Consider the following 27,111-nt stretch of genomic DNA (forward strand, 5'->3'; position numbering starts at 1 on the left):
CCCTCATTGCTATTCTCAGTGCAAAATTCAAGCCATTATGTAATGATATGAGAAAAAACCTTTTCATGCAGCGAGTGGATAGGCTCTGGAACGCACTGCCTGAGAGTGTGGTGGAGACAGGGTCAATCAAGGCTTTCAAAAGGGAACCAGACTGTTATTTGAAGAGGAAGAATGTCCAAGGTTATGGGGAGAAGGCAGGAGAATGGCACTAAGTGAATTGCTCATTCGGAGAGCCTGTGCAGACATGATGGGCCGAATGGCCTCTTTCAGCACTGTAACAACTCTGTGAATCTGAGTTTTTCAAGATGCTCTTTGTTTATCAGTTAGCTATGTTTTATTTCATTTGCTTTTAAAAATTTAAATTCTTTGAAAGATTACTTGAATTTATAACTAGATGCTGGAAACAGGAGAAATGCCCAGCAAAAAAGCCTACATATTTAGGAAAAATTTATAATCGCTTTATCTTCGATTCTGACAACTACTCACATGCAATTTTGGCACATCAACCACTTTATACATTCTATTAACTTTTTAAATTATTCTAAAATACTGATATATTGAACTGCTATTTTAACTTCAACTATGTCACCAAAAAGCATATAGTGTGCAAGATAACAAAAAAAATTAATGTCGTAATCAATAAATAATAAGAATGATTTTCTAACCTTATATTTTGTTTCCCCTTCTGCCTTGCAGCTTTTTGACCACGTTGCTGAATGCCTGGGAGATTTCATTGAGAAACAGGAAATAAAAGATAAAAAGCTTCCACTTGGCTTCACTTTTTCCTTTCCCTGCAGACAAAGCAAACTGGATGAGGTGAGAAAGAGTGGTCAAAGGCAGGGAGGGGACGTTATTTAGCAAAGTACAATGTTCAAAATGGAATGTAAAGTTGTAACATTTAAGGTGAATAATCGGAATCACTGGCTACTTAGGCTGTTGTGATAATGGGAATTGAAAGCTGGATGGTCAGCCTGAAAAGCACTGGAATGTTTAAATCCAAAGGCATGGATGAGGGTTTCTGCAGCAGCTGAGCTGACTTTCAACGGCATTTTGATATAAAGTACCACAAAATAAACTATTAAGGGGCAATGGGTGCCTGGATACAAAATTGACTGTGGGCTGGATGTTGTGGGTCCTGCTGGAGCAGGCTAGATGGCGAGCGAGCTCAGAGAATTGCACAGGAACCCCGGCTGCAGGAAAATGGCTCCTGATTACATTGGTGGCAGGAAGGTAAGGAATCGAGAAACTTATCCATTAGTGGTGGGAACCTTGTATTTATGGACCACTTAGATGAAATTTAAATGTAGTTTTTTACAATTTAATGCAGCCTACCCGATTAAATGAAATGGACACAAGTCTCCCATGCTTTCATTAGCCTACTCATTAAATGCTGGCAACAAGAATGTGGCTTACCTGACTCACTGTAAGTTATTTTGACTTGCAGGAGGGTGAGACACATGGAGCTGCATTATCTTTGGAGAGATTTTCTATGTGTTTAAACTTAATAATCTTGACACTGAGGTTGGAGTCTGAGGCAGGAATTGCTTATGTCAAAAGTATTGGGTCCAAAAATTAAAGAGGAAGTGCAGAGCCGAGGGACAGAGGGGTCTGATCATTAAAGTGACATTGCATATCTGAGTCGCTAAGGAGACGACACCTCAGGGCCGCCTTTAAAGGAAGGGAGAGGTTATGGCTCAATGAGAATCATTCACTCTTACTCCTTCATCCTTGAATGCTCAAGGGAATCTCCACCGTCCAGGAACACCATGCTGCACAGGACCCAGTGCAGGCAGCCCAGCAGCAGCAACAGAGGAAGCACAATGACCGGAAGCCAGCCAGCAAGGCAGAGGCAGACGCAGGCCCCTGACACATTCAAGGGTTTACAGAACCAGGATAACATACCTGCACATGTTGAAGAGGTAGTCTCTGAAGATACCAAGCCTCTCCAGGGAGGTTACAGAACAGTGTGCCCTAATGCATGACAACATGCATTCACGGTGATACGGTGGGTACCCTATGCCAATAGAATTGAAAGTTAGTGCAGCCCTTAATTTCTGTGTGTTTGGTTCCACCCAGAGATCTACAGGTGACATTTGCAGCAGCTGACAAGCAGCTTATTGTCGCCGCATTAGGAGGTAACAAATGCAACGTACAAGGGGGCTGGAGATTTCATAAGATTTCGAATGGATGAGGGTAGCCAGGCAATGGGAATCGCAGCCTTGGCCAGCTTTCCATGTGTTCAGCGTGAAATAGACTGCACCTATGTTGCCATCAAGGCACCATGTGAGCAGCGAGCACCATTTATTAAAGCTCAATGTGCAGTTATTCTGTGACACAAGAAATGAATCATGTAGGTGTGTGCTCGCTATCCTGGCAACAGCCAAAATGCCTATGTGCTTTGGTGCTCGCAGCTGCTGAACCTGTTTGTGCCAAGGCCGACCTGTGTCCACCTGGATCCTAGGTGCCAAGGACTATCCTCTTCACACATGGCTGATGACACCCATTGGAAACCCTTGCAGTGAGGCAGAAGGTTCAATGCCAGTCACGGTGCAGCAAGGGGCATTATAGAGTGAACCATCAGCCTGCTGGTGATGTACTTCAGTTGCTTCAATTGCTGTGGGGATGCTCTCTAGTATGGCCCAATGAAGGTCTCTCAGATAGTCATCATGTGCTGCGCACTGGACAACAATGCCATGCAGAGGGATGACAACATCAGCCTCGAAGAGGAAGAAGACTTATCTAACGAGGAGGATGAGGAAGTATAGAGTGAAATGGATGGTGATCCACAGCAGTGGGCTGCTGCCGATGTCCAAGCCATGGAAGTCGATGCACAAGAGACAAGAGATCACCTCATGTTGACTTGCTTCCAACCACCTGGTCACCATAGTGCCATACAATCCCAGCCTTACCCATTTTCCATGGACAGCGCTTACTGTTGCAATGAGGTCCTCACATTGACAGGGGTCATCACGCAAAGGCCCGCAACTCAATTTGCAAACAAGCTGCCAATGCTCCTTAAAAATATGATAATATGCATCCTTCCTAACTTGAAGGGGCAACATCATGAGGCCCGCATATGAATTAGCACTTGCTGAATAAAGCACAACATTTTAACGTGACATTAACACTCCTCCTTTAACAATTATATGAACAAAAGCCCAACCTTACTGTGTGAAAGTGAAATGTTCTAAGTGCTTCAGTGAGGTGCATCGCCAACTTCTGCAGATGTGGTGGGAGCAGGCTGCTGCCCTCTCTGCCTCGTGACCTTTGATGACCATGACAGATGTCCTTTGATAGCCCCAGGCCTGGATGGGCCAGGGCGCATAAGGTTTTCTTGCACCAATGCAGGAGGCTCTTCTGTGGCCAGTGCTACTGGAAGAGTTTGGATCACTGGCAGAGAGGCTGGGGAGCTCCTAACAGCACCCTGTCTGTTTTGAAAAAAACCCAAGTGTGCCAGGCTGCATTTTCCCCCTGGCCTTTCAATGCAAGATAGCAATCCCTGCTTCCCTTTGTTTGAATTGTACCTGCAGGGGTGTACAGGAGCACGGCCAACCTCTCACTGGCCCAGTGCTGCAGGGAGCTCATGGTTCACTGGTCTGCAGAGTCGTGCTGACACCAGGTATCCACTGTGTGATCTCCTACGGTACCTCTCCATGGCGGTCACTACCCTCTCCATGGAAGAGCGATGCTTTCTCCTACCTGAAACGGTAGAGATCATGCCTTGGAAGGGCTCCTCCATCACCTGTGCATGTCTGCTCAAAGATGAGGCAACTTTACTTCCTAATGAAAAGACTACAAGTAACTGACTTTGTAACACCCTCCTTTCCAAAAACACACTGATTGTGGACAGTAAAGGGATGGGAACAGGGGTTCCAGCTCTCTCTCTTCCCTACGCATAACAGAATTGTGGGCTCATCAAGGATCTGAACCAAATGGATAAAACATACTGAGAAGAAAAGAGTTGACGTTTCGAGTCCTCATGACCCTTCGACAGAACTGTCGAAGGGTCATGAGGACTCGAAACGTCATCTCTTTTCTTCTCCGCCGATGCTGCCAGACCTGCTGAGTTTTTCCAGGTAATTCTGTTTTTGTTTTGGATTTCCAGCATCCGCAGTTTTTTTGTTTTTAAAACATACTGAGTCTGACATTGAAAGAATAAACTGGAAGCAAAAAGGGGAAAAGTTCAATAGCTGAAATTGTTTCTTTAAGAAAAGAGGACCACAGCAACAGACTGTGCATTTATTAATGCTTGAAAATAGAATGGCTGCATTTAATGTGAAATAATTTGGAAAACACGAGGAGTTCACTTTTGGCATAAGTTTGCAACCTTAACGATTGAACAGCTTAAAGCATAACTATCCAGGTGGAACTTAGTGTGAGGAAAAGGGCAAAAAGACCCAAGGTGATAAAAGTGCTGGCTGAGCATTTTTCCCTCACCCAGAACTGGAACAGGCAGAAGATGTAGAACCTGAAACAGAGCAGTTTACCCTAGTGGAAATTTGCCTAGAAAATCAGAGAGTAGACTTACAATTTCAGGCAAGAAAAGAGGAACAGGACGGGCATAAGGAAAGGGAGGACTGAGAATTCTGAATGAGAGAGAGAAGCTCCCAGATGGAAAAGCTTGAGTTGGAATTGAAGCACAAAAAGGACAGTGAAATGAGACAGTTTGGCTTGGCTAGGGAAAAATTGTCTTTACATAGTAGAGAAGCTGCTGGAATTCAAATGACCCTGGTTCAGAGACAAGCTTTGATTTCTTAAATTATTCCTGGTCAGTATTGAGATTTGAGGAAGGTGACATTGAAACCTTCTTCATATCCGTTGAGAAGCTTGCAGATAAGTTAAAGTGACTTGCAGAGATTTGGACTCTCCTAATGCAGGGTAAAGCTCGTGAGGTCCCCCGTTGTTTCCCCTGCAAACTATGAACCAATGAAAAATGTTATCCTGAATGCTTATGAGTTAGTGCCAGACACACATTGCCAGAAATCTCAGTAGTCTCACCAAAAGCTCACTCAAACCTTTCTCAAATTCGAAAGAATTAAATAATTCACATTCAACTGGTGGACGAGAGTGCTCAAAATTGACCACACTTATGAGAGATTAAGAGAGGTAATCCTGTTAGAGGAGTTCACTACAGCCTTAAAAGTTATATAGAGGAACAAATGAGTTTCAAAAGCCAGAAAAGCAGCCATCAGGGCAGACAGCTATGAATTAAACCACAAACCTCTAGCTCAAAATAAACTTGGATCTGGTAACTCTTTCAAGCTAAGGAGAGAGAGGATGGATGTGGATGAAACAGAAACAGGTTCAAGAGAAAAGGAGAGTAGGAGGAAAAAAAAAAGGTCAGTCTCCAACTTTTAAAGGAAGGAAGCTGGATGGTAAATCAACAGGGACACCATCAGTTTGTTTCCAGTATGAAAAACCTGGACAGATTAAGGAGAATTCTTGACTCCTTTCATAGGAGACTAAAGGAAAACCAAAAGAATTCAAAGGGGCCAGGATAGACCCCACTGTTATGACACAGCAGTTGTTAAAGGGTGAGTTGTTTAAATCCCAGAGGGAAACTTGAACAGCCTCAAAACTTCTATTTTCAATTGGTATATTTGAGATGCAGCTCTGAATTCAGGAATAAGACCACCAAGCCTCAAGAGGGCTTTTATATAAACTGAATTAAATATTTGTTAATTTAACAAGAAATTAAACACATGCACATGCCTACAAATTACTACCATAATAACTTTTAAAGATATCCCCAAATTAAGCACTCCTTGGTAAATCTTCACCAAGGCAACAATAATCCATAGACTTTAAACAGACACCAGGCAAAGCACATTTGACATTATGAAGTCAAAATGAGGTTCCTTGCAATTTGGTTCCTTTGCAGTCACAGTTGTAGGCTTACAGGCTGGTTATGTCTTAAATGCCTCTGACTGACACACACAAACTTCTTTGTATTTAAACCTAGCTGTCCCTTTGAATGTAACTTCTCATTGTGTCACTAGGCCTTTGAACCCCACCTCTTCTACTAACAAAACCTCTTTCATAGCACCAATTTTATTAGTAAACTGAAAAAATAAACACATTGTTTTGCTTCTTCTAGCTAGGTGCAAGATTTCACCCCCAGTCTTTGAATGGTTTATTCAACAAATGCAAATGAACACTTTACCTTAACTTCCTTACTGCTTAACATCTCAAAACCACTATACATCAAAGCACCCAAACTATCTGGTTTTAATCCAATTAAAACACACCAGACTAAAACTCTTTTAAAAATAATTTCCAATAACATTATATGCATTAATATCTCTTCATGACGCCCATAGAATTTAAAGGGATCAGAATAGAGCCTACAGAATTTAAAGTGGCCAAGACAAGATCAAAGAGATAAAGGCACTGGGATGAAAGCAGCAGACGTTGAATGAAATGCATCAGAGGTGTGGTTGGCAGAGACCTTTGTCCAAAGTTTGAATAGAGTTCCCAAACAAGGAAGCAGAGAGTAGGGGAGATACCTCACCTATTTGAAGTGCCTCTGAGGAGAGTAGCAGAAGCTGGACACCCAACCTGTGAGTTGTAGTGTTGCAGAGGACATGGGCATATTGAGGGAAAGCCCATCCCTGAAGTAAAGGAGAAAGGGAAGATGATACGCTTTGAGATGAACAGCATTTTTGAAAACCACAAGGGAAATACAAGTGCAGCCATTGCCCACTAAAGGATCAAAGGATCATTGTTCAAAATTCAAATCTAACTAAATCCTGCAATTTGGCTTCAGAACCTACTGAAGACAAGGTGCAGGAGGAGAACCCAGCATCCTAAAGCAACCCATTGTCACCCTAGAAATAAGAATCATCAATGGACCAGAACCTGAACTATCTTAACCCATGGGTTGTGGAAGCAATAAATAAGGGGTTAAAGACTTTACAGGCAGTGCAACAGTGCAGTCCGAGAAATTAGTATAAGTTTTTGAACAAAAAAGACATTTCAGCAGCCTCTGAAACTTGATTTTCTCTAGGACTCCAGAGTCAAACTTGAATCTCCACTAACCCTAGAACTCACCAATAGTCACATTTCTGTTGGTGTTAAAATTCCAAAAGCCCTACAAACAGATGTTAATGAAAATTCAAGACAACACATAATTGGGAATTTTGAAAGGTGAAGGGGTTAGGAGACACTAGGTTCCTGAACAAAAGCCTGCCTAAGACCAGATCTCAACACTAGAAGAAATTCAACTATAACTGCACCTCATCATAATGAGAGTCTTAAACTTAAAACAGAAAAAAAATGGCTGTTCCAGACAAAGCAAGCCGTAGAAGCATAAGATTAATGACCAGGATAATTTGGATGGTGGGGTTCCCCATCCCGCCATCCAAAGAGTGTGCAGGGAACACATCGCTGCCAGCTTTGCCTGCCCCGCTTGAATGAGCATCACTTGGCTGCAGGCAGGACCTCAGCCCCTCACTCGGAAGGAAGTCCTACCTTATTGAGCTGCCAGCCTCTCTGGTCAGCAGCTCTCTAGTCCCTGCAGCAAAAGAAACTGCAGTGGACTGAAGAGGAACTTCATGAAGACAATGGAGCCTAAGCCCCGGGGCAGAACAGAAATGTTATTTTTTGGGGTCTCGGGCAGGGAGGGTAGGAAAGACCTGGAGGGATGGATAGTGGGGAATTGGGGTGTTGGGTGGAGGGAGGTCCAGTGACCACCGGACCTTAAGAGGGCACTATCTAGTTAGAAGGGGGCTTCTGATGGATGCAACCCCCCCCCACCCCATTCCCACCCAAGGCCTAAATCTGGTCATTTTCAGGCTTCTCCGGCAGCTGGGAAATCCTGCTGCCAGCCTTTAGGTTGAGACTGGACTAAAATTAAGACTGGGCTGGAAATGGCCCTTAAGTGGCTAATAATTAGTGTGAAATCACGGAGTGGTCGGGGTGGGCGGGAACCCAGTGGGAAGCCTTTTCGTCCTATTTCATGCTCCCCCACTGGCAGGGGAGCGTGAAATTTAGGCCAATGTGTGGATGACAGAATGTATGTGTGTGCCAAATGTATGTTCATATTTCTCTTGCTTTACTAGAAAAACAATGTTCAAAAAACAAACAAGATTCCATTTTATTTTCTCTGTGATGGAGGTGTGTCATGCCCAGTAAAGGTATATCATGATCATAACTTTAAACATGGACTATATTCAGTGAAGAATTTTATGTACCTGCCTTTTCTTTTTTTAAAAATCGACATTAATAGGCTGTTAAGATGGCTGCCAAAGGCCAGGTGACTTTTGCCATTTCTGCATAGACTCAGAAGTATCCTAAGTCTCCAGAAAGTTCAATGACCATTGGTAGAGTGCATCCCTTGAATGAGCATACTAAGACAAAACAATTCGTGGAATCCATAGCTCCTATTGTATGTGGGCTTGCCCAAAACTCAAAATCAATGGACCTCCAGACCCCCTGTCGCCGAACTCGATACGTAACAAAAAGAGCTATAGGATACAGCGATGTACAATCACAGAGTTCACCAGCAGGCCTGGAAGTAGTCGGGAATCTGGCGCGTGAAGAATGTGCTACTTGAACCCAGTCATGTGGCAGCAAGCTCATGGAAAGGGGTGCCAGTGAGGGCGGCTCAGATGTCAGGAAGTCCACATCACCTGATCCCAATTCAGGAGAAACCATCATATTTAAAGGGCAGAAAGCCCTGTGTTCCAGCTAAATCTCTGCATGAATGCTTTCTAAGGCAGGCTTGCAAATGAACTGGCTAGCGTTCTGTTACAGTTCATAAGTAAGAGTGAATGACCCCATCTAATGTGATCACGTGACAAAACTGGCTATAGTTAATGAATCTTACTACCCCAAGAACCAGGGAGAAACCAGTCAGTCTGCAAATAACATAGGAAGAAACAACAGCAGCATCAAAGGCAGCTACATCTATACCTTAAAACTGGAGACTGCAAGCCTGTTCAAGTCCATCAGTACAGAAAGCTGACCTAATAATAAGACTACAAGCAACTGGCTTTGTGACCTGTTGAAAAGTCCACCTCTTCGAGGGAATCCTGCAACAACTATAATATAGCACTTTGATTATTGAATCCACTTAGATTACACTTATGGAGTGAAAGCATCTTCTTCATCAGGCATGCAACACATGCTTTCTTTTAAGGCAAGCCAAACGTGTGAAATACAAACTACTCTTGTTACTAACTTGTAAGAGTGCACTATTCCCTCTAACTTATTTTCCTCGTATATGTGTCTAAGTGTCTGAGTGAGTGATATAGCATTAGCTTTTCGGGGTGAACATGTAAATTAATAATCCTCTTTATTTAAACCCGTGAAAGCTTGCTGCTGGTTATCCAACTGACTAAACACTCAGGGCTTAGGAAACACACAAATCTTCCTCTTCAAACAAAAGCTGATTAAGGACAGTAAAGGAAAGGGAACAGGGCTTCATTTCTCTCTCTTCCCTGCCTGTAGCAGATTACTGGCCAATTCATTTGCAATCCTCCCTCAGAAAGCCTGCATGCAGATTTTCAGCTGTAACACAGGACTTTCTGCCTATAAATATGATGCCCTCTCCTGCCACAGGTGATATGGACTTGCCGATATCTGAGCCGCCCTTACTGGCAAGCCCATGTCACCCCTACCCATGAGCTTGCTGCCATGTGAGGGAGTTTAGGTAGCATATCCTTCCCACATCAGATTCCCGACTACTTCCTGGCCTCAGCGATGGTAGGACTAAATCGAGCTCTATGGAACAGAAAGCAATGAGTGTGGCAAATAGTAGTTTTTCAGACTGGAGGGTAGTGTACAGCGGTGTAATCCAGGGGTCGGTGTTGGTATCACTGCTTTATTGACATATATTTAATGAACTGTACTTATTTATATAGAACATAATTCCAAAGTTTTCAGATAACATGAAACTCGTAAATGTACTGAATAGCTAGGAGGATGGTGGGTAGGAGTAGACTTCAGATGGACATAATCTTTGAAAGTGACAAAACAAATTGAAAAGGCTGTTTAAAAGAAACACCTTTCAGAGCCTGCTCCTATTTTCATCAATGTTGATACAATCGCATGTCATTGAATAGTGAACAGGAGTCAAAACTCTTAATGGAGTTTCCCTCTCTGGACGAATTGTACTAATCTCACACTGCCCTAGCTGAGACTAGCTAACCAGGGAACTGAATCTGGAACCTTTGTGGGATTTAGTGTACTTTTGATATGACAATACCTTTACTCACTGGGCCAAAAAGGAGACCTGTCATTCAAAGCAAGCTTATTGCTATTTGATTTTTTTATGTGCTTGTAGGCACATCTATGCTTATAAATTCAAGTTAAGGATAGGACCAGGCTCTAAGGTGTTAAATACAAAAAATGCTGCGGATGGTTCTATAGTTCTATGTATGCTGGAAATCTGGCAGCATCAATGGAGGAGTTATTATTTCAGATTGATGGCCTTTCATCAAAACTCTTCCGTTAAATGTCCTTTGCTATTAATGAGGATAGATGTGGGTATGTCCTTACTTATAATTTACTCCTCAGTAAAATCAGTAGGTTCAGAACATTGAATGTCAGATGTCGCAATTTTATTAAGTGTACAATAATTACAAGACCCACTTGGAGTGCAAGTAATATCAACTGAGGATTTATCATCAAAAGCAGATAAAAAGATGCTCCAAAGATGAAGCTATCACAATAAACTAGTACTAAAGGATCTTTCAGTTATTTATTTTCAAATGTATTTGTCTCGTCCACTTTATAAAAGTTTGACTTCAGTGCACATAGTTGTTTTATAACGCTGATGTATCAGTTGCAAAAATTGTTAGATGTTCAACAAGTCATCTTTCTGTCACAGAGTGTTCTGATCACATGGACGAAAGGTTTCAAAGCAAGTGGAGTGGAGGGCTCAGATGTGGTGAAGCTGCTACGCAAGGCCATCGACAAGAGGGGGGTACGTTTAATACCGAATAAGATAAGAAAAACTATTGTGTCCTTACTCTGATTTGCTATTTCCAACACTGTTGCATTGAAATGGACACTGAGGCAAGAATTTCAAGAAACATAATGACAGGGCTGATGTCACTAATTTAGGATCAACATATTGATTGAATGATATAACTGCTCATTATCCTAATCCCATGCATTAACTTTGTCAGATATAATTCCATGGAAACCAGTCATGTTCTGGTACCTAGCCCCTTTATTAATTCATTCAAGGGATGTGGTCTTCGCTGGCTAAGCCAGCATTTATTGCCCATTCCTAGTTGCCCTTGAGAAGGTGGTGGTGAGCTGCCTTCTTGAACAGCTGCAGTCCATTTGATGTAGATATACCCACAGTGGTGTTAGGGAGGGAGTTCCAGGATTTTAACCCAGCCCACTCTTCAATTATCGCCCTAGAGGCTTTTTGATTGTGGGAGCACACAGAATCACAGAATTGTTACAGCACAGAAGAAGGCCATTCAGCCCATCCTGTCTGTGCTGGATCTCCAAATAAGCAGTTCACCTAGTATCACTCCCATGGCTTCTCCTTGTGGTCCTGCAAATTCTTCCTTTTTAGTTAATCCATTTCCTTCTGGAATGCCTTGAGTGACCCTGCCTCGTTTTCAGACAGGGCATTCCAGATCCTAACTACTCACTAGGTGAAAAGGTTTTTCCTCATGTCGCCATCGCTTCTTTTGCCAATTACCTTAAGTCTTTACCCTCATGTTTTCGATCCTTCCACCCAATGGGAACAGTTTTTCGTTAGCTACTCTGTCCAGGTTCCTCAAGGCTTTGAACACCTCTATCAAATCTCCTCTCAACCTTCTCTTCTCCAAGGAAAATAGTCTAAGTTTCTCCAATCTATCTATGTAACTGAAGTTCTTCATTCCTGGAAACATTCTCGTGAATCTTTTCCATGCATTCTCTAATGCCTTCACATCTATACAATATTCTAGTTGATGCCGAACCAATATTCCGTACAATTTTAACATAACTTCCTTGCTTTTGTATTCTATGCCCCTATTAATAAAGCTTTATTAACCATACTTTCAACCTGCCTTTTCACCTCCAATGATTTATGCACGTGTTCATCAAGGTCCCTCAGCTCCTGCACCCCTTTGGAATTGTACCATTCGTATTGTTTCTTTTTATCCTTCCTACCAAAATGAATCACTTCACACTTGCCGGCATTAAATTTTGTCTTCCACTTCCCACTCATTCCAACAAGCTATCAATGTCCTTTTGAAGTTCTACTGTATCCTCCTCTCAGTTAACAATACTTCCAAGTTTTGTATCATCCTGTACAACAAGGTCTATGTCATTAATAAATATCAGGATGAACAGGGGTCCTAACACCAATCCCTGGGGAACCCCACTATAAATCTTCCTCCAGTCCAAAAAGCATCCATTAAACATTACTCTCTGTTTCCTGTCATTCAGCCAATTTTGTATCCATGTTGCTACAGTCCCTTTTACACCATTTCTATTTTATTCTAACTTTATATGGAACTTTATCAATTGCCTTTCAAAAGTCCATGTACGCCACAGCAGTAACATTACCTTCATTAAAACTTTTTGTTACCTCATGCAGCAAGTTAGTTAAACACAATTTTCCCTTAACAAACCTCTGCTGGCTTTCCTTAATTAACCTGCATTTGCCCAAGTGACTATTCATTTTGTCCTGAATTATCATTTCTAGAAGCCACTACCGAGACTGGTCTGTAGTTGCTATACTTATTCTTACTCCCTTTTCTGAACAAGGGTGTGAGATTTGCAATTCTCCAGTCTTCTGGCACCACCCCTGAGTCTAAGGAAGGCTGGAAAATTATGGCCAGTGCCTCCACAATTTCCACTCTCACTTCCCTCAGTATCCTTGAATGCGTCTCATCCGGTGTTGTGCCTTATCGACATGAAGTACGGACAGCCTATCCAGTACCACCTCCTTATCAATTTTAAACCCTTAAACTGTCTGAACTATCTCCTCTTTCACCATGATCTGGGGAAGTGATCTTTGATAAAGACTGATACAAAGTATTAATTTAATATCTCACCCATGCCCCCTGCCTCCAAGCGTAAATCCATTTTCTGTACCCTAATTGACCCCACTCTGCTTTTTACCATCCTTTTACTACTTATATGCCTATGGAAGATGCTAGGATTCCCTTTTATGTTGGCTGCCAGTCTCTTTTCATACTCTCTTTGCTTCTCTTATTTGTTTTACAATTCCCTCTGAACCTTCTACATTAGTCTGGTCCTCGGTTGTATAATCCACCTGATGTCTGTCCTAAGCACATTTTTTTTCTTCATCTTAATCCCTTTATCTTTTATCATCCAGAAAGATTTCCCCTGCATGGAATATACTTTGACTGTGCCCAAACTATCTCTTCGTTAAAAGCAGTCCATTGTTCAATTGCAATTTTGCCTGGCAACCTTTGATTCCTATTTATCTGGTCAGATCCATTCTAACCCCACTGAAATTGTCTTTTCCCCAGTTAACTACTCTTACTCTGGATTGTGCCTTGTCCTTCTCCATAACCAACCTAAACCTTATGATACAATGATCACTGTTCTCTAAGTATTCTCCTTCTGACGCTTGAACCAGTTGGCCCACTTCATTCCAAAGTGGGTCTACCAGTGCCTGTCTTCTCGTTGGACTGGAAACATACCGATGTAGAAAATTCTCCCGAACGCATTCTAGGAACTCTTACCCCTCTCTGTCCTTTATACTTCTACTATCCCAGTCTATATTCAGATAATTAAGGTTCCCCATTATAACTGCTCTATCATTCTTGCACCTCTCTGTAATTTCCTTGTAAATTTGTTCCTCTACATTTTTCCCACTGGTTGGTGAAATTTAGGAAAGATGTCAAGGCTTTAGAGAGAATGCAGAGGCGATTTCCTAGAATGGTTGCAGAGCTGAAGGACTTCAGTTAGTGGAGAAGCTGGGGTTGTTCTTATAGGAGAGGTGGGTATGAAGAGATTTGATAGAGGTAGACAAAATCATGAATGGTTTTGATAGAATAAATAAGGAGAAACCATTTTTTCAGTGGCAAAAGGTGGATAACCAGAGAAATCAGATTTAAGCTGATTGACAAGAGAACAAGAGGTATTCATTCACACGCTGAATTGTGATGATCTGGAATGTACTGCTTGAAAGGTGTTGGAAGTTTATTCAGTTGTAACTTTGAAAAGAGAATTGGATAAATATTTAAAAGGATAAAAAAACTACAGAGCTGTGGGGAACGAGGAGGGGAATGGGACTAATTGGGTGATTCTTTCAAAGAGCCAGCACAGATATGAGAGGATGAATGATCTTTATCTGTGTTGTATTATTCTACGATTCTATCACCATTAGACTGGCTGTTATTGATTTGACAGTATCTGGCAGGGTGCATTTTGGGAGAAATGTAAACATCTCCTATCTGGGAAGAGACATCTTGCATTTATGTAGCAACTTTAAGATAGTCAAGCATCACAAAGAGCCCTATGGGAGCTTAAGCAAACAAAACTTTACACTGAGCCACATATTAGGACTGGTGACCAAAAACTTAGACAAAGAGGTGGGTTTTAAGGAGTGCCTTATGGATGATATTTCTGAATCTTGGGAATTCTCTGCTGCAAAGGCCTGGGGATGCTCAGTCGTTGAGTATATTCAAAACTGAGAACAGTAGATTTTTGAACTTGAGGGGAATCGGGATTTGGGAATCAGGTTGGAAAGTGGAACTGAGGGCCAAGATAAAATGGCAGAGAAGGCTCGACTAGCAATATGGCCTATTCTTGCTTCTACTTGTTTTTATGAGAGTGAAAGGTGGAAAGCTTTGAGGATGGAATTCCAGAGCTCAGGGCTGAGGGAGCTGATGGGACGGCTGCCAGTAGTGCACTGAAATAAATCAGGAAGTGCAAAATGCCAATATTGGAGAAGCACAGAGATTCAAAGGGTTGTTTTGCTGGAGAAGGTTATGGAGATAGGGATGGGTGAGGCCATGAAGGGACTGTCATACCTCCTGACAGCATAGAAGCATCTGTCAGATATAAATTAACATTGTTTTAATGAAATACAAAGTAAACTTGCAAATCAGAAAGTGATCAGCTGTGTGTTCAACACACTGAATGAATTTCAGGGGATTGTGTTAATGCTGTTTAAGGAGATAATTTTAAGTTCTTCTCTACCCTGGGGTACAGTTTTGCAGCTGGCAGCAACCTCCAGTAATTTATTCGATGGACATTCTTCATATGCCAGCCAAGTCAATGAGAGTCACTGGACTGTCCTATCACAGAAAGCACCACAGTGAAGCTGGAACTTGCCCTCACCAGCATCCACACTGGTGTACATTCCGATTGTTGCTGGAATATGATTGAGAGCAGGACACTGGGCAAGTTTTACTCCCTAACCTGGGGCGCTGGGGCTGGTTCTTATGGCTGAGATCCATATAAGTCAGGGGTGAATGGACGCTTTTCTCCACTATCAGACTCCACAATCAGCCATGCAACCCCATCAATTGCTGACTACATTCTCCTCCTGACTGAGGCATAGGCCCAACATAATTATTTATTTTGGTTCACGCAAACTCAGAAGCCAATCTCTATTAACCTCATGCTATGCTGGGAATTTGTAGAGGGTGAGGTGGGATTTCTTACAGTTAGGAAGATCCATTGGGAGAGGGCAGATGAAGGAGACTGGTTTAGATGGGCTGGGTGATCTCCTGGGCAATGTCACAGCCAGTGAGGAAACATGTTTTAATTCAGTGGCTCCCTTCATTATGAATGGGCACTGCATGAGCACTGCTTGTAGCCCGTTTAGATCAAGAAAGCAAATGGAATGTTTTCCTTTATTGGACGAGGTATTGAATACTAAAGCAAGGATGTAATGATGGAACTGTATAAAACGCTGGTTAGGCCACAGCTGGAATTTTGTGTACAGTTCTGGTCACCACATCACAAGAAGGACATAATTGCTTTGGAGAGAGTGCAGAGGAGATTTCAGTCACGTGCTCAATGTTTGTGCAGGCTCTGGAAGATTCAGCCTAGGGGTCCCAGAGACCATAGAACCATAGAAAAGTTACGGTGCAGAAAGAGGCCATTCAGCCTAGTCTGTGCTGGCCAAAAAAGAGAAAAAAGAAACTAGCCGCTCATTTTTATCCCACTTTCCAGCACCTGGTCTGCGGCCAGGGTTGCAGCACTTCAGATGCAGATCCAGGTACCTTTTAAATGAGGTGAACGTTTCAGCCTCAGCCACGAGTTTAGGCAGTGAATTACAGACATGCCCTCTAGGTGGAAAGGTTTTTCCTCATGTCCCCTCTAATTCTTCCTCCAATCACCTTAAATCTATGCCCCCTGCTAATTGACCTCCCAGCTGCGGGAAACTAGTCTTTCCTGTCTACCCTATCCAGGCGCCTCATAATTTTGCACACCTCAATTAGGTCATCCCTTTACTGCCTCTGTTCTAAGGAAAACAACCTCAGCCAATCCAATCTCTCCTCATAGCTGCAATTTCCAAGCCCTGGCAACATTCTTGTAAATCTCCTCTGCACTCTCTCCAAAGCAATTATGTCCTTCCTGTGATGTGGTGACCAGAACTGTACACAAAATTCCAGCTGTGGCCTAACCAGCGTTTTATACAGTTCCATCATTACATCCTTGCTTTAGTATTCAATACCTCGTCCAATAAAGGAAAACATTCCATTTGCTTTCTTGACCACCTTGTCCACCTGCCCTGCTACCTTCAAGGACATGTGAACATGCACCTCAAGGTGTCTCACTTCCTCAACCGCTCTTAATAACTTCCCGTTTGAGTATTCCCTTGCTTTGTTTGCCCTCCCCAAATGCCTTACCTCACACTTTTCTGGATTGAATTCCATTTTTCCATTGAGCACAGGCATGCCTCAGACCCATTAATCAGGGGCAGGCAACTGATGTGCTTCAGCCAACACAATATCGATCCCTGTGTGTTGTAATTTATCTATAAATTAACTATTTTCCTGAATTGGATCGATGGCTGAGAGTTGTTTTCTTTCTTCCGAAGGACTATGACGTGGATATCATGGCTGTGGTGAATGACACTGTTGGCACCATGATGACCTGTGGGTTTGATGACCAGCGCTGTGAAGTTGGCCTCATTATAGGTAAAGACTTTTAATAACTTTTGGGTGTGCTATTGGGTATGGCAATGTGTCATACACACCAGAAAATCCCAGATTTGATTCCTGGGCTGACCTCAGCTGGGAAACAACCAGGGGATTACTTAAGAAACAGATGACACAGTCCATGGAGTTAGATGAGCGGCAAGGCTGGGGGAGACTTGTGCTGTCTGCTGCTGGAGATGACTGGTGAGAAATGGCCAAGCTAATGTAAAAAAAATCTTCCTTTTTGATCTCCTTGTGAGGTAGCAAGTGCAGAAATCTATGGTTCTCCCTGCCTTGGTCTCCCCTGATTGCAAGGAAATAGCTAGCCCTGATCGCATTGGAATTAACCCCAACCCCAATACTTGAGCACAAGGGAACCCCCCAAATCTCTGAGTGCAAGGGAATCCCCCCCAGTCCCTGAGGGTGAGGAGATCCCTCCCCCAGTCCCTGAGCGCGAGGAGATCCCCCCCTGTCCCTGAGCACGAGGGAATCTCCCCAGTCCATGAGCACAAGGGGATCCATCCCCATCCCCGAGCACGAGGGGATCTCTCCACCAGTCCCTGAGCACGAGGGGATCCCCCCCGTCCCTGAGCACGAGGGGATCCCCCAGTTCCCGAGCACAAGGGGATCCCCCCAGTTCCTGAGCACAAGGGGATGCCCCCCGTGCCTGCGCACGAGGGGATCCCCCCCGTCCCTGAGCACAAGGGGATCCCCCCCCATTCCCGAGAACGAGGGGATCCGCCACAGTTCTTGAACACAAGAGGATGCCCCCCCCAATTCCTGAGCACGAGGGGATTCCCCCAAGTTCCTGAGCACGATGGAAACTCCCCCATCCTTGAGCATGAGGGGATCCTCCCCCAGTTCCGGAGCACAAGTGGAACCCCTGATCCCCGAGCACGAGGGGATCCCCTCCTGTTCCTGAGCACGAGGGGACCCACCCATCACCAAGCGCGAGGGGATCCCCCCAGTTCCCGAGCACGAGGGGAACCCCTCTATCCCCGAGCATGAGGGGATCTCCCCAGTTCTTGGGCATGAGGGGATCCCCCGTCCCTGAGCACAAGGGGATCCCCCCATCGCCGAGCATTAGGGCCCCCCCATCCCCGATCATGAGGGGATTCCCCCAGTTCCCAAGCACGAGGGGATCACCCCAGTCCCCGAGCACGAGGGGATCCTCCCCAGTCCCCGAGCACGAGGGGATCCCCCCAGTCCCCGAGCACGAGGGGATCCCCCCCCAGTGCCCGAGCACGAGGGGAACCCCCCAGTTCCCGAGCACGAGGGGATCCCCCCCAGTCCCCGAGCATGAGGGGATCCCCCCATCCCTGATCACGAGGGGATACCCCCCATCCCCGAGCACGAGGGGTTCCCCCCCCAGTGCCCGAGCACGAGGGGATCCCCCCCAGTCCCCGGGCACGAGGGGATCCCCCCCAGTCACCGAGCACGAGGGGATCCCCCCCAGTCCCCGAGCACGAGGGGATACCCCCAGTCCCCGAGCACGAGGGGATCTCCCCCCAGTCCCCGAGCACGAGGGGATCCCCCCATCCCCGATCACGAGGGGATCCCCCCCTCTGTCCCCGATCACAAGGGGATCCCCCCCTCTGTCCCTGAGCACGAGGGAATCGCCCCCGTCCACGAGCATGAGCGGATCCCCCCCAGTTCCCAAGCACAAGGGGGTGACCCCCAAGTTCCCGAGTGCGAGGGAAAATCCCCCATCTGCGAACACGTGGGGATCCCCCCAGCTCCCGAGCATGAAGGGATCCCCTGTCCCTGAGCACGATGGGATCCCCCCCATTCCCAAGCACGAAGGGACCACCCCTCGTTCCCGAGCACAAAGGGAACCTCCCAATCCCTGAGCACGAGGGGATCACCCCCAGTCCCTGAGCACAAGGATATCCCCCCCAGTCCCCGAGCATGAGAAGATCCTCCCCAGTCCCCGAGCACGAGGGGATCCCCCCCAGTCCCCGAGCACGAGGGTATCCCCCGCAGTTCCTGAGCTCGAGGGGATCCCCCATCCCCGAGCACGAGGGGATCCACCCCAGTCCCCGAGCACGAGGGGATCCCCCCAGTCCCCGAGCACGAGGGGATTCCCCCCATCCCCGAGCACAAGGGGATTCCCCCATCCCCGATCACGAGGGGATCCATCATTCCCGATCACGAGGGGATCCCCCTATCCCCGATCACGAGCGGATACCCCCATCCCCGATCACAAGGGGATCCCCCATCCCCGATCACGAGGGGATCTCCCATCCCCGAGCACGAGGGGATCCCCCCATCCCCGATCACGAGGGAATCCCCCATGCCCGATCACGAGGGGATCCCCCTATACCCCGATCACGAGGGGATCCCCCTATCCCCGATCAAGAGGGGATCCCCCATCCCCGAGCACGAGGGGATACCCCCATCCCCGATCACGAGGGGTTACCCCCATCCCCGATCATGAGGGGATCCCCCACGTTCCCATGCTCAAGGGGATCCCCCGTCCCCAAGCATGAGGGAATACCGCCGTCCCAGAGCACGAGGCGATCCCCCAGTCCCCGAGCACGAGGGGAACCCCCCCTGTTCCCGATCACAAGGGGATCCCCCATCCCCAAGTACGAGGGCATCCACCCCAGTCCCTGAGCATGAGGGGATCCCCCCAATTCCCAAGCACAAGGGGATCCCCCATCCCCGAGTACGAGGGCATCCATCCCAGTCCCTGAGCATGAGGGTATCCCCCCAATTCTCAAGCACGAGGGGATCCCCCCAGTCCCCGAGCACGAGGGGAACCCCCTCCAGTCCCAGAGCACGAGGGGATCCCCCCCAGTCCCAGAACACGAGGGGATCCCCTCCAGTCCCAGAGCACAATGGGATCCCCCATCCCCGAGTACGAGGGCATCCACCCCAGTCCCTGAGCATGAGGGTATCCCCCCAATTCCCAAGCACAAGGGGATTCCCCCCAGTCCCAGAGCATGAGGGGATTCCCCCCAGTCCCAGAGCATGAGGGGATACCCCCAGTCCCAGAGCACGAGGGGATCCCCCCCAGTCCCAGAGCACGAGGGGATCCCCCCCAGTCCCAGAGCACAAGGGGATCCCCCCAGTCCCAGAGCACGAGCGGATCCCCGCCCTATTCCCCAAGCACGAGGGGATCCCTGCCCCAGTTCCTGAGCACAAGGGGATCCCCCCAGTCCCAGAGCATGAGGGGATCCTCCCCCAGTCCCAGAGCATGAGGGGATCCCCCCTGTCCCTGAGCACAAGAGGATCCCCCCCAAGTCCCTGAGCACGAGGGGATCCCCCCAGTCCCCGTGCACGACGGGATCCACCCCCAGTCCCCTAGCATGAGGGGATCCCTCCATCCCCGAGCACGAGGGGATCCCCCCAGTTCCTGAGCACGAGGGGACCCCCCGTCCGCGAGGCACAAGGAGATCCCCCCATCCCCGAGCACGAGGGAATACCCCCGTCCCCGGGCACGAGGGGATCCCCCAGTCCCCGAGCACGAGGGGAACCCCCCCTGTTCCCGAGCATGAGGGGATCCCCCATCCCCGAGTAGGAGGGGAACCACCCCAGTCCCTGAACATGAGGGGATCCCCCCAATTCCCAAGCACGAGGGGATCCCCCCTGTCCCCGAACATGAGGGCATCCTCCCAGTCCCTGAGCACGAGGGGATCCCCCTCCAGTCCCAGAGCACGAGGGGATCCCCCCAGTCCCAGAGCACGAGGGGATCCCCCCCAATCCCAGAGCACGAGGGGATCCCCCTCAGTCCCAGAGCACGAGGGGATGCCCCCCAGTCCCAGAGCACGAGGGGATCCCCCCCAGTCCCAGAGCACGAGGGGATCCCCGCCCCAGTCCCTGAGCACGAGGGGATCCCCCTCAGTCCGCGAGCATGAGGGTATCCCCCCCAGTCCCTGAGCACGAGGGGATCCCCCACAGTCCGCGAGCATGAGGGTATCCCTCCCAGTCCCTGAGCACGAGGGGATCCCCCCAGTCCCAGAGCATGAGGGGATCACCCCCCAGTCCCTGAGCACGAGGGGATCACCCCCCAGTCCCTGAGCACGAGGGGATTCCCCCCCAGTCCCTGAGCACGAGGGGATCCCCCCCAGTCTGTGAGCACACGGGGATCCCCCCAGTCTGCGAGCACACAGGGATCCCCCCCATTCCCGAGCACGAGGGGATCCCCCCCAGTCCTCGAGCAAGAGGGGATCCCCCCAGTCCCCGAGCACGAGGGGATCGCCACCCAGTCCCCGAGCACGAGGGGATACCCCCCAGTCCCTGAGCACGAGGGGATCCTCCCAGCCCCGGAGCACGAGGGGATCCCCCCAGTCCCCGAGCACGAGGGGATCCCCCCCAGTCCCCGTGCACGAGGGGATCGACACCCAGTCCCCGAGCACAAGGGATCCCCCAGCCCCCGAGCACGACGGGATCCCCCCCAGTCCCCGAGCACCTGGGGACACCCCCAGTCCCCGAGCACAAGGGGATCGTCACCCAGTCCCCGAGCACCTGGGGATCCCCCCCATCCCCGAGCACGAGGGGTTGCTCCCCAGGCCCTGAGCACGAGGGGATCCCCCAGTTCCTGAGCACGAGGGGAACTCCCGTCCGCGCGGCACAAGGGGATCCCCCCATCCCTGAGCACGAGGGGATCCCCCATCCCCAAGCATGAGGGGAACCCCCCATCCCCGATCACGAGGGGATCCCCCACGTTCCCGTGCTCAAGGGGATCCCCCCGTACCCGAGCACAAGGGAATCCTCCCGTTCCCAAGCACGAGGCGATCCCCCCCAGTCCCTGAGCACGAGGGGATCCACCCTGTTCCCGAGCACGAGGGGAACGCCCATCCCCGAGTACGAGGGGATCCAACCCAGTCCCTGAGCATGAGGGGATTCCCCCCAATTCCCAAGCACGAGGGGATTTCCCCAGGCCCCGAGCACGAATGGATCCCCCCAGTCCCTGAGCACGAGAGGATCCCCACCCCCAGTCCCTGAGCACGAGGGGATCCCCGCCCCAGTCCCCGAGCATAAGGGGATCCCCCCGTCCGCAAGCATGAGGGGATCCCCCCAGTCCCTGAGCACGAGCGGATCCCCCCAGACCCAGAGCACGAGCAGATCCCCCCAGTCCCAGAGCACGAGGGGATCCCCCCATCCCCTGAGCACGAGGGGATCTCCCCCCAGTCCCTGAGCACGAGGGGACCCCCCCAGTCCCTGAGCATGAGGGGACCCCCCCCACCCAGACCCTGAGCACGAGGAGACCACTCCCCAGTCCCTGAGCACGAGGGGATCCCTCCCAGTCCCTGAGCACGAGAGGATCCCCACCCCCAGTCCCTGAGCACGAGGGGATCCCCGCCCCAGTCCCCGAGCATAAGGGGATCCCCCCGTCCGCAAGCATGAGGGGATCCCCCAGTCCCTGAGCACGAGCGGATCCACCCAGACCCAGAGCACGAGCAGATCCCCCCAGTCCCAGAGCACGAGGGGATCCCCCCATCCCCTGAGCACGAGGGGATCTCCCCCCAGTCCCTGAGCACGAGGGGACACCCCAGTCCCTGAGCATGAGGGGACCCCCCCCCACCCAGTCCCTGAGCACGAGGAGACCACTCCCCAGTCCCTGAGCACGAGGGGATCCCTCCCAGTCCCTGAGCACGAGGAGACCACTCCCCAGTCCCTGAGCACGAGGGGATCCCTCCCAGTCCCTGAGCACGAGGGGATACCCCCCAAGTCCCTGAGCACGAGGGGATCCCCTCCCAGTCCCAGAGCACACGGGGATCCCCCCAGTGTGCGAGCACACGGGGATCCCCCCTAGTCAGCGTGCACACGGGGATCCCCCCCAGTCTGCGAGCATGAGGGGATCCCCCCCAAGTCCCTGAGCACGATGGGACTCCCCCCCGAGTCCCTGAGCACGAGGGAACCCCCCCCAGTCCCTGAGCACGAGGTGATTCCCCCCCCCCAGTCACTGAGCGCGAGGGGTCCCCCCAGTCCGCGAGCATGAGGGGAGCCCCCCTGCCCCTGAGAATGAGGGGAACCCCCAGTCCACGAGCACATGGGGATCCCCCCAGTCATCGAGCACGAGGGGATCCCCCCAGTCACCGAGCACGAGGGGATGCCCCCAACCCCTGAGCATGAGGGGATCCCCCCAAGCCTCCAAGCACAAGGGGATCCCCCCAGTCCCCAAGCTCGAGGGCAGCCCCCACGTCCACGAACACGAGGGGTTCCCCCATTCCCGAGCACGAGGGGATCACCCCCAGTCCCCGAGCACGAGGGGATTGCCAGCCAGTCCCCGAGCACGAGGGGATTGCCAGCCAGTCCCCGAGCACCTGGGGATCTCCCCCATCCCCGAGCACGAGGGGTTGCTCCCCAGGCCCTGAGATCAAGAGGATACCCCCAAAGTTCCCGAGCATGAGGGGATCCCTCCATCCCTGAGCACGAGGGGATCCCCCAGTTCCTGAGCATGAGGGGACCCCCCGTCCGCGAGGCACAAGGGGATCATCCCATCCCTGAGCACGAGGGGATCCCCCCCAGTGCCCGAGCACGAGGGGATCGCCACCCAGTCCCCGAGCACGAGGGGATACCCCCCAGTCCCTGAGCACGAGGGGATCCTCCCAGTCCCCGAGCACGAGGGGATCCCCCCAGTCCCCGAGCACGAGGGGATCCCCCCCAGTCCCCGAGCACGAGGGGATCCACCCTGTTCCCGAGCACGAGGGGAACGCCCATCCCCGAGTACGAGGGGATCCAACCCAGTCCCTGAGCATGAGGGGATTCCCCCCAATTCCCAAGCACGAGGGGATTTCCCCAGGCCCCGAGCACGAATGGATCCCCCCAGTCCCTGAGCACGAGAGGATCCCCACCCCCAGTACCTGAGCACGAGGGGATCCCCGCCCCAGTCCCCGAGCATAAGGGGATCCCCCCGTCCGCAAGCATGAGGGGATCCCCCCAGTCCCTCAGCACGAGCGGATCCCCCCAGACCCAGAGCACGAGCAGATCCCCCCAGTCCCAGAGCACGAGGGGATCCCCCCCCATCCCCTGAGCACGAGGGGATCTCCCCCCAGTCCCTGAGCACGAGGGGACCCCCCCAGTCCCTGAGCATGAGGGGACCCCCCCCCACCCAGTCCCTGAGCACGAGGAGACCACTCCCCAGTCCCTGAGCACGAGGGGATCCCTCCCAGTCCCTGAGCACGAGGAGACCACTCCCCAGTCCCTGAGCACGAGGGAATCCCTCCCAGTCCCTGAGCACGAGGGGATACCCCCCAAGTCCCTGAGCACGAGGGGATCCCCTCCCAGTCCCAGAGCACACGGGGATCCCCCCCAGTGTGCGAGCACACGGGGATCCCTCCTAGTCTGCGTGCACACGGGGATCCCCCCCAGTCTGCGAGCATGAGGGGATCCCCCCCAAGTCCCTGAGCACGATGGGACTCCCCACCCCAGTCCCTGAGCACGAGGGGATGCCCCCCAGTCCCAGAGCACGAGGTGATCCCCCCCAGTCCCAGAGCACGAGGGGATCCCCGCCCCAGTCCCTGAGCACGAGGGGATCACCCTCAGTCCGCGAGCATGAGGGTATCCCCCCCAGTCCCTGAGCACGAGGGGATCCCCCCCAGTCCGCGAGCATGAGGGTATCCCTCCCAGTCCCTGAGCACGAGGGGATCCCCCCAGTCCCAGAGCATGAGGGGATCACCCCCCAGTCCCTGAGCACGAGGGGATCACCCCCCAGTCCCTGAGCACGAGGGGATTCCCCCCCAGTCCCTGAGCACGAGGGGATCCCCCCCCCAGTCTGTGAGCACACGGGGTTCCCCCCCAGTCTGCGAGCACACAGGGATCCCCCCCATTCCCGAGCACGAGGGGATCCCCCCCAGTCCTCGAGCAAGAGGGGATCCCCCCAGTCCCCGAGCACGAGGGGATCGCCACCCAGTCCCCGAGCACGAGGAGATACCCCCCAGTCCCTGAGCACGAGGGGATCCTCCCAGCCCCGGAGCACGAGGGGATCCCCCCAGTCCCCGAGCACGAGGGGATCCCCCCCAGTCCCCGTGCACGAGGGGATCGACACCCAGTCCCCGAGCACGAGGGGATCCCCCAGCCCCCGAGCACGACGGGATCCCCACCAGTCCCCGAGCACCTGGGGACACCCCCAGTCCCCGAGCACAAGGGGATCGTCACCCAGTCCCCGAGCACCTGGGGATCCCCCCCATCCCCGAGCACGAGGGGTTGCTCCCCAGGCCCTGAGCACGAGGGGATCCCCCAGTTCCTGAGCACGAGGGGAACTCCCGTCCGCGCGGCACAAGGGGATCCCCCCATCCCTGAGCACGAGGGGATCCCCCATCCCCAAGCATGAGGGGAACCCCCCATCCCCGATCACGAGGGGATCCCCCCATCCCCGATCACGAGGGGATCCCCCCATCCCCGATCACGAGGGGATCGCCCTATTCCCTATCACGAGGGGATCCCCATATCCCCGATCACGAGTGGATACCCCCATCCCCGATCATGAGGGGATCACCCACATTCCCGTGCTCAAGGGGATCCCCCCGTACCCGAGCACAAGGGAATCCTCCCGTTCCCAAGCACGAGGCGATCCCCCCCAGTCCCTGAGCACGAGGGGATCCACCCTGTTCCCGAGCACGAGGGGAACGCCCATCCCCGAGTACGAGGGGATCCAACCCAGTCCCTGAGCATGAGGGGATCCCCCCAATTCCCAAGCACGAGGGGATCTCCCCAGGCCCCGAGCACGAATGGATCCCCCCAGTCCCTGAGCACGAGAGGATCCCCACCCCCAGTCCCTGAGCACGAGGGGATCCCCGCCCCAGTCCCCGAGCATAAGGGGATCCCCCCCGTCCGCAAGCATGAGGGGATCCCCCCAGTCCCTGATCATGAGCGGATCCCCCCAGACCCAGAGCATGAGCAGATCCCCCCAGTCCCAGAGCACGAGGGGATCCCCCCATCCCCTGAGCACGAGGGGATCTCCCCCCAGTCCCTGAGCACGAGGGGACCCCCCCAGTCCCTGAGCATGAGGGGACCCCCCCCACCCAGACCCTGAGCACGAGGAGACCACTCCCCAGTCCCTGAGCACGAGGGGATCCCTCCCAGTCCCTGAGCACGAGAGGATCCCCACCCCCAGTCCCTGAGCACGAGGGGATCCCCGCCCCAGTCCCCGAGCATAAGGGGATCCCCCCGTCCGCAAGCATGAGGGGATCCCCCAGTCCCTGAGCACGAGCGGATCCACCCAGACCCAGAGCACGAGCAGATCCCCCCAGTCCCAGAGCACGAGGGGATCCCCCCATCCCCTGAGCACGAGGGGATCTCCCCCCAGTCCCTGAGCATGAGGGGACACCCCAGTCCCTGAGCATGAGGGGACCCCCCCCACCCAGTCCCTGAGCACGAGGGGATCCCTCCCAGTCCCTGAGCACGAGGGGATACCCCCCAAGTCCCTGAGCACGAGGGGATCCCCTCCCAGTCCCAGAGCACACGGTGATCCCCCCAGTGTGCGAGCACACGGGGATCCCCCCTAGTCTGCGTGCACACGGGGATCCCCCCCAGTCTGCGAGCATGAGGGGATCCCCCCCAAGTCCCTGAGCACGATGGGACTCCCCCCCAGTCCCTGAGCACGAGGGGACCCCCCCCAGTCCCTGAGCACGAGGTGATTCCACCCCCCCCAGTCACTGAGCGCGAGGGGTCCCCCCAGTCCGCGAGCATGAGGGGAGCCCCCCTGCCCCTGAGAATGAGGGGAACCCCCAGTCCACGAGCACATGGGGATCCCCCCAGTCATCGAGCACGAGGGGATCCCCCCAGTCACCGAGCACGAGGGGATGCCCCCAACCCCTGAGCATGAGGGGATCCCCCCAAGCCTCCAAGCACAAGGGGATCCCCCCAGTCCCCAAGCTCGAGGGCAGCCCCCACGTCCACGAACACGAGGGGTTCCCCCATTCCCGAGCACGAGGGGATCACCCCCAGTCCCCGAGCACGAGGGGATTGCCAGCCAGTCCCCGAGCACGAGGGGATTGCCAGCCAGTCCCCGAGCACCTGGGGATCTCCCCCATCCCCGAGCACGAGGGGTTGCTCCCCAGGCCCTGAGATCAAGAGGATACCC

At 51.6% G+C, this 27,111-nt stretch overlaps 1 protein-coding gene across 1 annotated transcript in view; it reads left to right on the forward strand.

Moving 5' to 3' along the window:
• The window catches only part of hk1 (hexokinase 1), a 276,629-nt gene that overhangs the window by 60,960 nt on the left and 188,558 nt on the right, over positions 1-27,111 (forward strand). Inside the window, exons 4-6 of the mRNA XM_041209696.1 lie at positions 697-816; positions 10,832-10,927; positions 16,979-17,078. Coding sequence (XP_041065630.1) covers positions 697-816; positions 10,832-10,927; positions 16,979-17,078 — 316 coding nt within the window. The remainder of the gene's footprint in view (positions 1-696; positions 817-10,831; positions 10,928-16,978; positions 17,079-27,111) is intronic.

The sequence above is a fragment of the Carcharodon carcharias genome, chromosome 17 (assembly GCF_017639515.1).
Source record: "Carcharodon carcharias isolate sCarCar2 chromosome 17, sCarCar2.pri, whole genome shotgun sequence".
Lineage (NCBI taxonomy): Eukaryota > Metazoa > Chordata > Chondrichthyes > Lamniformes > Lamnidae > Carcharodon > Carcharodon carcharias.